Genomic DNA, 14,663 nt, shown 5'->3' with positions numbered 1-14,663 from the left:
ATTAAATGTTCAGAAGCCACCAATCTAGGATCTGTGAGAAATCTGTTCCTAAGCTGAGTCCGGACACCCAGTCTTTTGCCTTTATTCCTTTTTAGTTCTGGATCTGGATAGATACAGTTACACTAAGTTACTGTATTTTCTCATTTACATCTAAACTAAGAATTCTTAAGAAAAGATACAGTACAATGACATATTTTTAAAACATTTTAAAGAATACAAACTATTCATTCTATCCATTCATAAAAATCTATTAATTAAACCTGTCAAATCACAGCCAACTTGCCTTACTAGATGCAGAAACATGAAATATTATCTCTTTATGCATAAATAAAAACCAGGAAATCCTTTTAGTTTTGAACCTCAGCTGTTCTGAAATGACTTCTAGCTTTATTTTACATTCTTGTGGGCAGTGAGAAATGACTGGAGGGCTTCGAAAATTAGGGAATACAGAATCCTGCCCAAACTCAACTACAAATGCTTCTTTTTGAAATGTTCATTTAAAAAAAACTGTTGGGGCGCCTGGGTGGCTCAGTCGGTTAAGCCTCTGGCTTCGGCTCAGGTCAGATCTCACGTTCATGGGTTCGAGCCCACGTCAGGCTCTGTGCTGACAGCTAGCTCAGAGCCTGGAACCTGCTTCCAGTTCTGTGTCTCCTTCTCTCTCTGCCCCTCCCCCTCTCATGCTCTGTCTCTCTCTGTATTAAAAATAAATAAAACATTAAAAAAATTTTTTTTTAAAAACTGTTTTCTGAAACATTGTTTTTGAGTTTGGCTAACTTTTAGAATTCAAAAGCACATGTACTTCACCTTTATCCCCAACAAAATGAGCAGGGGTTCTCAACATTTTCTTTTTCCCAAGCTGCAAAACGTATTACAATCACAGGGTGTCATGCCCCCTTCCCTAAGTTATTATGGAGAAAATAAAGCAAGTAGTTAAAGCTAAGAATATCTGGGGTGGTGTTATGAGGGTACCGTTCACAAAAGAATTATAGTACGAAGATAGGTCCTTTCGTTAAGATATTTTTAAAGCAGTATGACTAAGTAATACAATCAAAGTTTTAAAATATTATTTTAATGTTATTTAAAAATTACTATTTTATAAAAATATATTGACTTTTCCACCACACCAGTTCAGACACTCTTTTTAGATGACTAGATAGCACTGTTAAGTACGTATTTGGGGTTCCTGGACCCAATTTCAATGTTTATTGGCAGAGGTCATCTTTACACATAGTATAAGCAGTGCTCTAAACCAACAATTCAACTCAGCTCGGATATTATCTATCTGGAGATAGACAGCATCAGATCCCACAGCATACATAAGGGTTCGGTCCTTCAAGACTGCCACCTCCCCTCCCCTCAACACATTCAGACCCAAACAGGCTGTTACCTGTTCCTCTGACCTCTGGCTATAAATCTTAAGTTCCCATAACAGTCTTCTCCATTCATTTAACTTGGTAGAGAGGCTCATGGAACCCAGAAAAACATCTTACTTACTACAAGTTCATTATAAATGGGGATTAACTCAGGAATAGCCAAATGGAAGAGATGTATAGGGCAAAGTATGGGGAAAGGGCAGAAGCTTGCAAGCCCTCTCCAAGTGGGACACTGTCCCCAATCTCCACCTGTTTATTAACCTGGAAGCTCTCCAAACCCTGTCCTTGTGGGGTTTTATAGGGGCTTTATTACATGAGCACGATTGATTGAATCAGTGGCCATTCTCTCTCCCCTTCCCACAGGTTGGATGTGGGGTGGAGACTTAAAATTCCAACCCTCTAATCACATGATTGGCTCCAAAGGTAACCAGCTGCCATCCCTAGATGTTTTTCAAAACCATCTCATTAACATAAGAGACCTTTAAGCGCTCATTACTTAGGAAGTTCCAACAGTTTCTGGGAGCTGTGAGCCAGGAACCATAAGTAAAAACCAAATACATATGTACTTATTATTAATAACAATATCTCAATAAGCTTTGTTAAAAAGAGAAGTGCCTAAAAGTTATGCATTTTAGCATATTGAAAATACCATCAGTGTACATTTTACCTGCTTGATCACTCTGGCTGCATTTGACTCAGTAATCCTAACTCTCATCGTTATTGATGATTTTTTTTCATCACAGGAACCATACAGCTATATTCACTTTTTCCTAGTATCTTTGCCTTTTTTTTTTTTTTTAAATGCTCCTGTTAAGAATTTAAAACAGAATCATGAAAGGACAACCCAAGCACTAAGCTGGCTTGCCAGATGATACTACATGTGGGTTGTTCCCAGTGTAGTTCAGGCTAGAACTTCACTGTCTACCCAAAAAAGCATCTCTGATTTCAACGGAGAATAATGTTTCTGTAGAAAAATTTAAATGGTCTCAAATTTAAGAACGGTCATGTTAGTCATTAACAAGAATTTATTCATGACTTCAAACCTGATCGTGACATCCTAATGATACAGATTAAGAAGCACCACACAGAGGTGTCACAGCAGCACCAAGTCAGGGGGAAGGGGCAGATCCCACCTTTCCTATGGTGAATACTTCAAGATCACAGCACAGAAATGTTGTAATTTTGGTCTGATGATTAAAACACTTGGGGCTGAAAAAGACAAGTTTGATTATTAAATTCCTAATAAAATTGGCCCTTAAAGACATTTTATTAAAAAATATATATATGTATTTACTACATAATCATGTTAAAGTCTGGTCACCCTTTAGATACCTTTTAAATAAGATTTCTAGGGGCGCCTGGGTGGCTCAGTCGGTTAAGCACCCGACATCGGCTCAGGTCATGATCTCATGGTTTGTGGGTTCGAGCTCTGGGTCGGGTTCTGTGCAAACAGCTCAGAGCCTGGAGCCTGTTTCAGATTGTGTGTCTCTCTCTCTGCCCCTCCCCCACTCATGCTCTGTTTCTCTATCAATAATAAACATAAAAGGATTTTTAAAATAAATATCCATAGCCTATCTTAAAAAGAATGTTATTTTGGAATTTTTACTCTTGAATTTAATATTTGCTTTAAAAGAAAATCACCCTCCCTGTTGGACAAATGGAACCCGAATCCATTTGCTTCCACTAGGACCTTATAAACAGTTAAGAGACTCCAGGGGAATTGAGGGAAATGATCTTCAATCAACTACTATCTTGCTAGGGGTGCCTGGCTGGCTCAGTTGGTAGAGTAAGCAACTCTTAATCATAGGGTCATGTTTGAGGCCCCACATTGGCTTAAAAAATAATAATAATAATCTTGCTAGATTATTAATGCAACAAATGAGGGTAAAAAGTAGAGCATCAAAAAAATGTACTTCCTATACACTCCACTACAGCAAACAAGAAAACAGAGTAAAACAAAGAATCTGTGAAACAGAATTGACAAAGTAAATTTCTGGATAAAGGCAAGAAATGCCTGGATGACAGCTGAGAAACCTCCTTGGCAGAAAGCCTTTCCACATTGGAGGGCAGAGGGCTGTAGAAGTATCTCCAGGGGTGAGGAATTATCTGGTACTATATAGAAAATTATAAGTTCTGGGGCACTTGCGTTAAGCATTCAACCTCGGCTCAGGTCACGATCTCATGGTTTGTGGGTTCGAGCCTCGCGTCGGGCTCTGTGCTGACTTCTCAGAGCCTGGACTCTGCTTCAGATTCTGTGTCTCCCTCTCTTTCTGTCCCTCCCCCGTTAATGCTGTCTCTCTCTCTCTCTCTCTTAAAAATAAACATTAAAAAAAGAAGAAAATTGTAAGTCCCTTTAACAGAGTTATTAGAGAATGTGGCAAGACCAAGTCAGATGCTAAAAGAAAATGAGGTCATTATTAACTTTGGAAAAACAATAAAGTAGTGTAAGAAATAAATTCAATCATAGCATGCTACTTGGTTCATTGGTGAACAGTTTATAGTCATAATAATAAAAATTATTTGGGATGTTTAAAGATTGAAATATTAATATATTAGAAAACCTAGGGGTGCCTGGGTGGCTCAGTTGGTTAAGCGTCCAACTTCGGTTCAGGTCATGATCTCACGGTTCGTGGGTTCAAGCTCCGAGTCGGGCTCTGTGCTGACAGCTAGCTCAGAGCCTGGAGCCTGCTTCAGATTCTGTCTCCCTCTCTCTCTGCCCCTCCCCTGCACACTCGCTCTCTCTCAAAATAAAATAAAGACATAAAAAAGAAAAGAAAAATGAAGGACTAATACAAGTAAGCAAAATTTCCACTTTTTAGTAGAAAGTCAAATAATAGATAGACCAAAAGGTAGCAGCATATTCACACTATTTGAGAATATAAATTCTACAATCACTACGTGAATGAGGAATGTTCACTCTAAATGTGAAAAGGGACAGCTGTTTTTTGTCACAGGCTTTTTGTATGTTTTGATCTTTTTTGTTTTTTTTTTTTACACAACTTGCCTATACTGGAGGTAGGGGGACAATGAAAGAGACAACAGTTTTACATTGAAAAACAATCTCCAAAATGCCTAAACCCATCCACTGAGTTGTTGTTTCTACGAATAATTTTAGACAAAGGCCTAAGAGCCAATATTTATTTACAAAAATAATACTTTTTTTTTTTATTGTAAGTACTTCCACAGTTTTAAAAATAAATTTATTTTTCACTTTTGGATGTCTTTAAAAGTATCCAAAGGATTATCATTCTGCATTCTGTTTTTCAGAAAGTACTTTTGAGGTAGATCGGTTCCGGATTCTTCTTCGTTTTCTTTTCTTTTCAGAGGCAGATGATTTTGTATCCTGTGCTTTTTTCTTTTTCTTCAAACAGCTAAGAGGATTGGGGCCACTTACTTTCTTGTGTTTTTTCCTCCTTCTCTGCTCAGGGTTTTTCACTAACCCCTTTTCTTCTTTGAGTTGCTTGATACTTTGTTTCTCATGCACCGAGACAAGTTGACCTGACTCTACTGCTTTAACAAAAGCAATTGTTTTGGGAGAAGGTTTGTCCAAGACTATAGTGTTCTGAATAATAAACATGAGAGGGACTCCAGGCTTTTTCTTCACTTTCATGGACAAATTCTGATCCTATAAAAAAGAAAAATAGCACTATTTAGTTCAAATATGTCAATTAAATAAGATGCGTTAAGTGGAAAAAATAAAAGAGATCACAAGTTTTACTTTTCACATCAGTAGGTCTCACTTTAAGAGTAAACTTTACGATTAAAAAAAAGGGAAGATAAGAAATCTGAGCACAAAGAATTAAGTGGCAACAATGTGAACTGGATCTGGATACCACTATGGATTACAGACTATCACAAAGGTAAGAATGTTAGGCAATGCCCCACTTTCTACTCTAAAGACATGCTTCAAAGAGGGATAAGAATGTTCACAGAGGCTGAAGGAATAGAAATAAAATAAGAATTCATGGACACGGATTCTAGATTCAGCTCTGCATCTAATTCTGTGACTTTATAATCCTAAAAACCTATGTAGCAAATGTTGCATGTATGTGAACTTCTTCCTTAGTATCAACCCTGAGGGCATCTCCTTCCCTCTGCTGGTCTTTAAAAGCCAGAAAGTTGCATGCTGGTGGTACAATTTCAAATAATATAAAACATGACTTTTTGAGAAATAGTATAAAACAGGAACATGAAAAAACACCGATGAACACAGAATGTAAAATATCTGCTCTATTTTTCCTCCCTTCAAGAATGCTGAAACAGGTGAGTGTCCCTAGCTCCGGCGGGAATCCGGGGTGCCGGCCACGTGCTCGCCTGCACCCCCTGTAACCACGCCTCGCAATATTGAAGAAATCAAGGACTTTCGGCTCACGGGCCCGGCGAAAGGATGCCAAGTCCATGAAGATCAAGAAAAATAAGGACAACGTGAAGTTCAAAGTCCAATGCAGCAGATGCCTTCACATTTTGGTCATCGCAGACAAGGAGAAGGCAGAGAAGCTGAAGCAGACGCTGCCCCCAGGTCTGGCAGTAAAAGAGCTGAAATGAACTTGGCACACTGGTTTGAACTATATTAACATTTTAAAAATTCTTTAAAAAAAAAAGAATGCTGAAACATATCACATCTTTTTGTCAATAACTATTACAAAATTTTCCAGTAATTAAGAAGAAAAATCAATATGCTTAAGGATCTCTCCTTAAATTCTCTAATAAAAACTGCTTTTATTGACTGCAACTTAAAAGCCTGTATTTTTAAAAGTTGAAACATTTTATCAAACCACTTCTGCAGCAGCACTGTCCCACAGAGAATGGGGACAGGGAGGCTTTTCAAAGGAAGCAACTTTATTCCTGCCGGCACCACTCAGTGCCAAAGAACCGAGACCCCAAAGTCACGTGGTGTAGTTTTTTATGTATTTTTTACTTCTTTGTCTCCCGTCTATGGTGACACAGGAACATGCAGTCTGATTAAGTGGTCTCATGTTACAAGGTCACAAGGGATGTTGTCAAGCACATGAAACAGCAAGGTTGCCTTGAGGTTTTCTTTTTTCTTTCCTTAGGGAGGGGACCCTACCACATTTCCACCTAGACTTTTCTGATTATCAGCAGCTCCATAAGAAATAGAAATAGAAATGATTAAAATCGACTCTGATTTTAAAAACAGTATCACCTGTGTTGCCACAAAATAATGATGAGGATTTCCCTCTTCAACCATGGAGAGCAGACATTCTGATCCACTCACTGGATTCTTGAAATGGGGACAATTTCGGACTTGGGATTTTTGTGCAATCAGTTTTGCGCCATATAAGTCCTTTCCCAATGTTTCTAACTCTTTTAACACACACCTGAAAAAAAAAAAGTTTTTAGCAGCTCACAATTATAATATACATTTCAGTTGTTCACATAAGTATAGAAACATAGTATCTATGAAATTTAAACTATACGATTACAATCTGAATTTGTTATGTGTTGACCCCAAATATAGGGTAGACATTTCCCTCTCTAGAAACCTGGAAAGGGGTGCCTGGGTGGCTCAGTCAGTAGAATATCTGGCTTTGGCTGAGGATATCTCGCAGCTCGTGGGTTCAAGACCCGTGTCAGGCTCCGTGCTGACAGCTTAGAGCCCGGAACCTGTTTCAGATTCTGTGTCTCCCTCTCTCTCTGCCCCTCCCCAAATCGTGTTCTGTCTCAAAAATAAACACACACAAAAAAATAAAATAAGTCATCAGTTTAATGGGAGGGTGGATAAAAGAAACAAGATTGGCCATTTCAACAATCCCCAAAGCTGGGTGACAGACATTTAATTATGCAACTCTACTTTTGTGTATGTATAAAATATTCTGGAAGTGAAAATAAACTCTTTAGGGAAAAAATGCTACAGAATATAATTCCATGCAGTATTTCGCAAACTTTTTTTTTGTTACAGCACCATGTTAAAAATGCTGATATTTCTACGGCAGGGAGATAAATGGACAGGCAGTATATGTGGCCAGAATGGATCAACTCAGGGGCACAGGCAAACTAAGGACCTGTCTCACAGCCCTGAGGCCACGGGTAACAAACTGTGGGGAATCTGTAACCATTGTGAGGCACCACTTGACTATGGAAAGCGGTTCATGGAGCCGTATTAAGTGAGAAAAGCCCAGTTCGATTAATATCGAATGCCCAGTAGAGCCCATTCCTTTGTTTGTGTGCATGTGTAGAGGCCTAAAGAACTGGATGGATGATACAGCACATTAGCAGTGGTGACAGGGTGGTGTGATGGTTCATTTTAATTAAAAAAAATTTTCAAAGTAAATAACCAACAATGGGAAAAATAACAACAACAACAAAAACCTTAAGTTTCTTAATAGTCCCTGTTTAAGTTTGATTTACCTTCACAGCTTCACTTCCAATTACATCCTGCGCTCTACCCTCTTTTTCAGGCATTTTACAACTCGGCCTCTTTATTTAAGAGGTCTTTATCTCTTTTCTGTCACCCAAACTAGTCCTTCCCCTCAGAAATGAAAGGTGTCTGGGCTCAAAAGTTACCTCTATGAAACCTCCCGTGACTCCATCCTCCTCCCACTTCCCGTCCCCAGGAGGTTCCCAGGCTGAGGAAGTCACAACACACACGAGTCAAAACACGCCCCTGGAGGTTGACTTAAGGATTGTTACCACCCGGAGGGTTGGCCGTTTGTCCTTTTCACCATTACCCTCAGTGGCTAGGGCCGTGCCTGGCATATGACTGGTAGTTAAAGAAGACAGTTCAATAAATAAACGACCATGGGCAAAGTTCTTAACCTCGAATTGTGAATTAATGATCTTTCTGGCAATCGGAGATGTTAGCTTACACGGCACCTGCGAAGCCTGAAAGTGTTTCATTTACACTAGAAAAAGCTATGCTAATAACAGCAACCGCGTGAAGGGGTCCATTTTGGAAACCAGCAAGTGCTCTCCATACGTTTGATCCTTAAAGCAACTTTATTAGTTACGGTCTTTTCCCTATAGATGAGAAATCCAAGGCTCAGAGAGATTAACTTGCCGGAAACCACAAAGCTGGCAGGACTGGGACCAAGATTCGAAGCCAGGTCGCACTACGAAGCACGGGTCTTATTCGCCGGGCCAACGACGCGAAGATGCGCAGCGCCCGGTCCTTCCTTCCTACATGGTAGACACTCGCCAGACCTCAGTGCCTCCACCTCACTGTCAACTCCCGGTGGGTGGGGCGTTTGGCCCATCACGGCCTCGCCTCAACCGCACCCGCAGGATCCCCGGGCCTCCTCCCCGGACCTGCCGGGCCCACCTGGTGGTGCACAGCTGTGTCTCCCCCATGAGGTAGCGGGGCAGCTGTTCCCGCAGCTGGATGCGGCCGCGCAGCGCGGCCTGACAGAAGGTTCCGTCCAGCAGGATCTGGTACGGCTCGCGGACTCCGAAGTTATTGCGGAAGAAGCCGAGATGCTTCTTGGCGTGTTTCTGCCTCGTGATCTTCATGCCTGGCTTACCGGGACCGAGATGTGGGCGCCAGGACGCTGTAGAAACCGCTTCCACTACAGTTCGCCCCACCCGGAAATAAGGCACCCTTTGCCCCGGAAGTAAACGCCCCCATCTCTTGGGCCTGCCCACTGGTTTGCGTCACGCTCAGCCCAGCGCGCGCTCTGCTCTTGGAGCCCTGGCTTTAAAATGTGTGCCCTCAGGGCAGTGCGTGAGCCTATCTCGTTATCCGGCTTGCGGCCTCTTAAAAATAGGCGGTGTGGGGGCACCTGGGTGGCTCAGTTAAGCGTCCGGCTTCGGCTCGGGTCATGATCTCGCAGTTCGTGGGTTCGAGCTCCGCATCGGGCTCTGTGCTGACCGCTAGCTCGGAGCCTGGAGCCTGCTTCCCATTCTGTGTCTCCCTCTCGCTCTGACCCTCCCCTGCTCACGCTGTCTCTCTCTGTCTTTCAAAAATAAATTTAAAAATTAAAAAAACAGGCGGGGTGATGATAATCAATGATAATGTTAAAGTTTAATATGCTACAGGTAATATTCTAAGTAATTTACCATGTATTATGCCCTTTAATTTTACAATTCCCAAGTGGGGAAATGAAAGGGATTGGAGTATACTGGACTATGGGCAGGTTTGTACTAATTGCCTCCCATCAAAGAAGTTAGGCACGTTTGCCAAGGTCACGTATTTCTTTAGTTTTAGAACTATCACTGAAAGCCAGGACTGAAGTTAAGAGCCACCTGTAGTTCAAATGACCTTGCTACCCACCACTACTGCCCACGGCCAAAGGGACTACTGTCACTGAAAACCAAACTTACGGCAGAAGATCGCCTAACTTCCGTTAAGAGCTAATCAGAAAAATTGGTTCCCCAGCAGCTAATTGCCATGCATCCACTTCAGTTCAGAGCTAGCTAATCAGAGAATGAGGAGAATATAATTTTTCATTTTTGTCTGGGGTCCCGGAATCTGTCCCAGATCTAGTTTTGGCTGAAATGATTTACAAAGTGATCGAGCTGTAGATTTTGCATTTGGGTTTTTATTTGAAGATATAAGTTTATGAAATTGGAACTAAGATCTATAACCTCTGCCCGGTCCTGATTCCCAGCACAACATCACTCAGATGACTGCTTTTATTTTGCTGAAAGTAAATTTAGGAATTGGAAGCCATAAAGTATTATTATGGGATTGGATGCATGGTTCTTAAGTATAATTGCTCACTGCTTTCCAGTTTTATTCTTCTTTATCTCTGTATGACGACTCCTTACCCCAGCTATTACCACCACAGAGAAATTATACCACCCCAGCCTTGCAAAAGCAGTTATACTATTTTTTTAAAATACACTTATAGATTTATGTACCACCATCATTCCATCGGATCATATTTCACTTACGATAATTAATAAAAGGAAACCACTATAATGGAGTTGGTAAGCTGGGTAGAGGGAGCTCTCACACCCCACTACTCTTTTTCAATAACAGACCCCACAAAGAAGAGACAGACCTTGTAGATGGATACTACTTTACTATCTCAGCAGCAGAAGGAAGTTTTTTTTTTTTAATTTTTTTATGTCTTTTATTTGTTTTTGAGAGACAGACACAGTGCAAGCAGGGGAGGGCCAGAGAGAGAGGGAGGGAGACACAGAATCTAAAGCAGGCTCCAGGCTCCGAGCTAGCTGTCAGCACAGAGCCGGACGTGGGGCTCGAACCCTTGAACTGTGAGATCATGACCTGAGCTGAAGTTGGATGCTAACCGACTGAGCCACCCAGGCACCCCAGGAAGTCTTTTTTTTATCTAATCTCCCACCAACAGCCCAGCCAAACTGGGGTACAGTCACAACTTGGCCAATGAGAAGCTTCCATACTTCAAGTTTTCAGTTTACTCCAATGGATGTTTTGTTTCTATCAGCCTTCCCAATCTCCTGCTTACATCTATAAAAGAGCAGTACCTCTTCTTTGTTCCCCAGACTTGTCTATGGTTTTGGTGTAGCTCACTTGTCTGGTATGGCAGTTGTCTATTATTTCTTAATAAAATCATTTTTTTTCTTGGTAAAATAGCTGGTTTAAAGTAACTGGTTTGATTTTTAAGGCTAACTCGTGAGAAAAATGTGGTGCAGGACTAGGGATTTGAGTTCTAGTTTTTTTCTTCGTTTTTAGTTTTTTAATCTACTAAACTACAGCATAATTATTTTTCAAGCTCTATGTATGTGACAGTGCCATTTGCAAGATGGATCCTTATTTCAAGAACATGAAGACAGTTTATAATGGTGATAACCAAGTTTGAAATAGTTTTCTACTATAACAGTGCTTCTCAAAACATGGTCCTGGAAAATGCAGAAAAAGCTCTTAGGATGCTTGTTTAAAATGCCCATTTCTGAGGCATCTGGGTGGCTCAGTCAGTTGAGCGTCTGACTTCGGCTCAGGTCATGATCTCACAGTTCGTGGGGTCGAGCCCCTGTGTAGGGCTCTGTGCTGACAGCTCAGAGCCTGGAGCCTGTCTTCAGATCCTGTGTCTCCCTCTCTCTCTGACCCTCCCTTGCTCATGCGGTCTCTGTCTCTATCTCTCTCTCTAAAATAAAAATGGTAAAAAAAAAAAATTTTTTTTTTAATAAATAAAATGCCCATTTCTAACACCTGAGTGTCTCAGTCCCTTGAGTGTCGACTTCTGCTCAAGTCATGATCTCTCAGTTCCTGGGTTTGAGCCCCACATCGGGCTCTATGCTGACAATTCAGAGCCTGGGCCTGCTTTGGATTCTGTGTCTCCCTCTCTCTCTGCCACTTTACCCCTCATGTTCTGTCTCTCTCTGTCTCAAAAATGAATAAATGTTAGAAAAATTTTTTAATTAAAAATTAAAAAAAAATAAAATGCCCATTTCTGATTCAGAAGAAGTATCGAAAGATAAGGATACTAATCAGAAAGGAATTAACATTAATTATAGTCTTCCCAAGTAATTATTATGCATATTAATATTCTTGAAGTCTGGTTTGCAGTAAAACATCACTGTTCATCCAATAGGACATTTTCAGTAAGTAGTTCAACGAACAATTTCTGGTCTGAGGGTCAATGACCTAATATCAGAAAATCAGTATTTGGCCACAACCAAGGCATAAGACAAATATTGCTGTTATTTGTTGAACTATAACAGATTCTTATATTATCTTATAATATCTTAAATTATTCTTTTAATATCTTTGCTAACAATTTTAATAGCCATTGAAAATAATTTCGACCTTATGGTGCTGGAACAATAATGTCTCAGCATTGATGGCTGCTACCTTTTTTCTTAAGTCACTTTACTGGACATTTTCCATGCCAAATAGACATTCAGCTCAGGTAGTTAGGAAATTAATTTATTTTTCTTTATTTTTTTCTCATGCTCTTCTATTCTTTATTATGTCTGGATCAAATATAATTTATAGTGTGATTTGTTGTACATGATTTTGAAGTTTTTTCTTCATGAAATTTTGATGAAGCCAAGTTGACACAATGATTTATTCTTGCAAGGTGTGACTAATTCCCAAACACGACTTTTTCATGAAAGATTTATGGCCTAAGTGGAATTAAATAGGTAAACATTAAATACAATTCATAAAGCTTATTTTGTTTAATTTCATAAATGTTAGCATTCCAGATAATTCACAAGATTTCTATTGTGATATTATTCTGCCTTATATTCATATTTAAATATTTATAAACATTTGTTAACATCCATTGGTTCAAAAAGAATACAATGTTCTTTCTAACATTATGTAGCTAACACATTCTCTAAATAAGCAATTTCCCTAAATAAATCATTGAAAACAACCTAGGTAAACTGGGCCTACTAAGTCCTTCTGTAGGATCCCCTGGGATAGCTCCATCCTGGACTAGCTTACTGTGAATTTTCAAACATGGCAGGCAGGCAGCATTTTGGAGGTTGGATCCAGGGGCTGCTCCTTCTTTTAAAACATTTTTTATGTTTTTCAAATTACAAAAATGACTTTTATAACAAGTACAACAACGGAACAACATGAAGATTTCCATCCCTTCTCCCGTTGTTCGCATAACACATTAACAGCCTACTATCCTTTAGCCATTTCCCATATTCATATACTTATACATCATTTGCATGCAACCATGGAGAGATTTTTGCCACTTTATGTTATTCAGAAATGGAATCATACATTTTGCTTTTCTTTCCCAACAATCTTTGTGGGCATTCTCCCCCAACACACACCCCAAGCCAATTGGCATAGCTCTCATTCATTATTTTTAATGGCTGCCTGACAGTCCCCACAAAATCATCACATATAACATGATGTGGCACAGACTGAATTGTCACTCAATATCTCTTCTTTGTTTTTTTTTAGTAATAAAAATTTGATTTTATTCTGGACATTAATGTCCCATGGAAAAGAATCCATTTCCCAGCCTTCTGTGTAGCTAAGTATAGTCATGTGGTTAAGTTCTAGCCCAGGCTACATGAATATAAATGTTACAAGGTCCTTCTGGGAAGGCTGTTTAAAAGACATCAGCTTGGCTCCGCAATTGGGACTTCTGTTTTTTTTTTTTTTTTTTCCCACTTTCTTCTTTCCTACTCTCTGGAATTTGGATGTGATGAATGGAACACAAGAAGCCCATTTTAGTCCATGAGGTAACCTGGAGGATGGAGGCAATGTGCTAAGCTGGAAAGCAGATAAAAGAAGGAGTCTGTGTCATTTCCAAATCTAGGCTTTCTATGTTTGGATTTGTTTTACATGAGAAGAAAAGTAAACTTTTACCTTGGTTTAAAAAATATTATTTAAATTTTTCCCCTACTTTTGAGACTTTATTTATGTGAGAGCAGCAGTAGGTTTACAACAAAATTAAAAGGAAAATACAGAGAGTCCCCAGATATCCCAGACTCTACACAAACCCAGCCTCCCTCATTACCAACACTACTCACCAGAACGGTGTTTTGTTGTTGTTGTTTGTTTGCTTGCTTTTTACCTGAGGCTGAACCTACAATGGCACATTCAGTTTCTTTTATTTGCAGCCAAACCTACTCCTAACTGATAAAGTTAAAACTACTTGCCAGGATTTTCTATTGACAAATATCTTTGATGAAGCTTTGAGGTTGGTTCGTGTTTGCCAGTACAATTTCCCTTTCTTTGAACAGGTTCAAAATCCTAGTTTATATATTTTCTGTAAATGGTAGAATCTTTTTCCAGAGTAAAATAAATGAAATCCTTTTTACATGCTGTAAAAGCCATCTTGACATTTGTTTCTTTTCAAAGTATAAACAATTTGATTTGAACTGGGTATGTCAGTGGCACGAATCCCCTGTTGAGTAAAGTTAGTTAAATATGAAGAACCCCAGCTGCTTGGGCAAGAAATATCAAGGAAATATTAATGTCAATGTGCTCGTCAATGAAAGCAAGCAAGCAGGATTTCTGTCTGTTGGCCCAGCTAGCACCAGTGAGCTCTCCCTCCAGGTTAAATGACAATAAAGAAACTGTCTCTTGGAAAAAAGTTTCAAGGGATTTCTGTTTGTCAAGGGTATTTTTAAACCAGACAGTAATCAGGAAATATCCACCATTGGTTATCAGACGGCCATAAAATTAGACTAGCAAATTTGCTTGCTATAATCGTCTCGTTGCATGAAATCATACAAGGACACATACTGCCATGTGAATTAAGTTGAAAGGAATTTTCAACTTTTCACTGTGAACAGATCCGAATAGTGCTCTACATGGGGATGTTACTATAAAATGTTTCATGATATTAATGAAAGTGGTAGAACCAACAACTGGTAGAGAGGAGGAAAAGTTAAAAGGTGGCAGCAATGTGCAAACTGTTTTACTTTGATGTATAA

At 39.7% G+C, this 14,663-nt stretch overlaps 1 protein-coding gene and 1 pseudogene across 1 annotated transcript; one reads left to right on the top strand and one right to left on the bottom strand.

Moving 5' to 3' along the window:
• Window positions 1-4,368: 4,368 nt before the first annotated feature.
• Window positions 4,369-8,923, bottom strand: UTP23 (UTP23 small subunit processome component). Its single transcript, XM_029923477.1, has 3 exons — window positions 8,653-8,923; window positions 6,538-6,712; window positions 4,369-4,998 (listed from the first exon to the last, which is right to left on the bottom strand). The coding sequence occupies exons 1-3, from the start codon at window positions 8,838-8,840 to the stop codon at window positions 4,618-4,620; spliced, it is 744 nt and encodes a 247-aa protein (XP_029779337.1). The 5' UTR covers window positions 8,841-8,923; the 3' UTR covers window positions 4,369-4,617.
• On the top strand, window positions 5,410-5,918 carry LOC115279432 (annotated as a pseudogene).
• Window positions 8,924-14,663: the final 5,740 nt, after the last annotated feature.

This window comes from Suricata suricatta, chromosome 15 (genome assembly GCF_006229205.1).
Source record: "Suricata suricatta isolate VVHF042 chromosome 15, meerkat_22Aug2017_6uvM2_HiC, whole genome shotgun sequence".
NCBI classification, from domain to species: Eukaryota; Metazoa; Chordata; class Mammalia; order Carnivora; family Herpestidae; genus Suricata; species Suricata suricatta.
The sequence above is the reverse complement of the archived record's forward strand: the minus strand, read 5'-3'. Positions and strand labels throughout refer to the sequence as shown.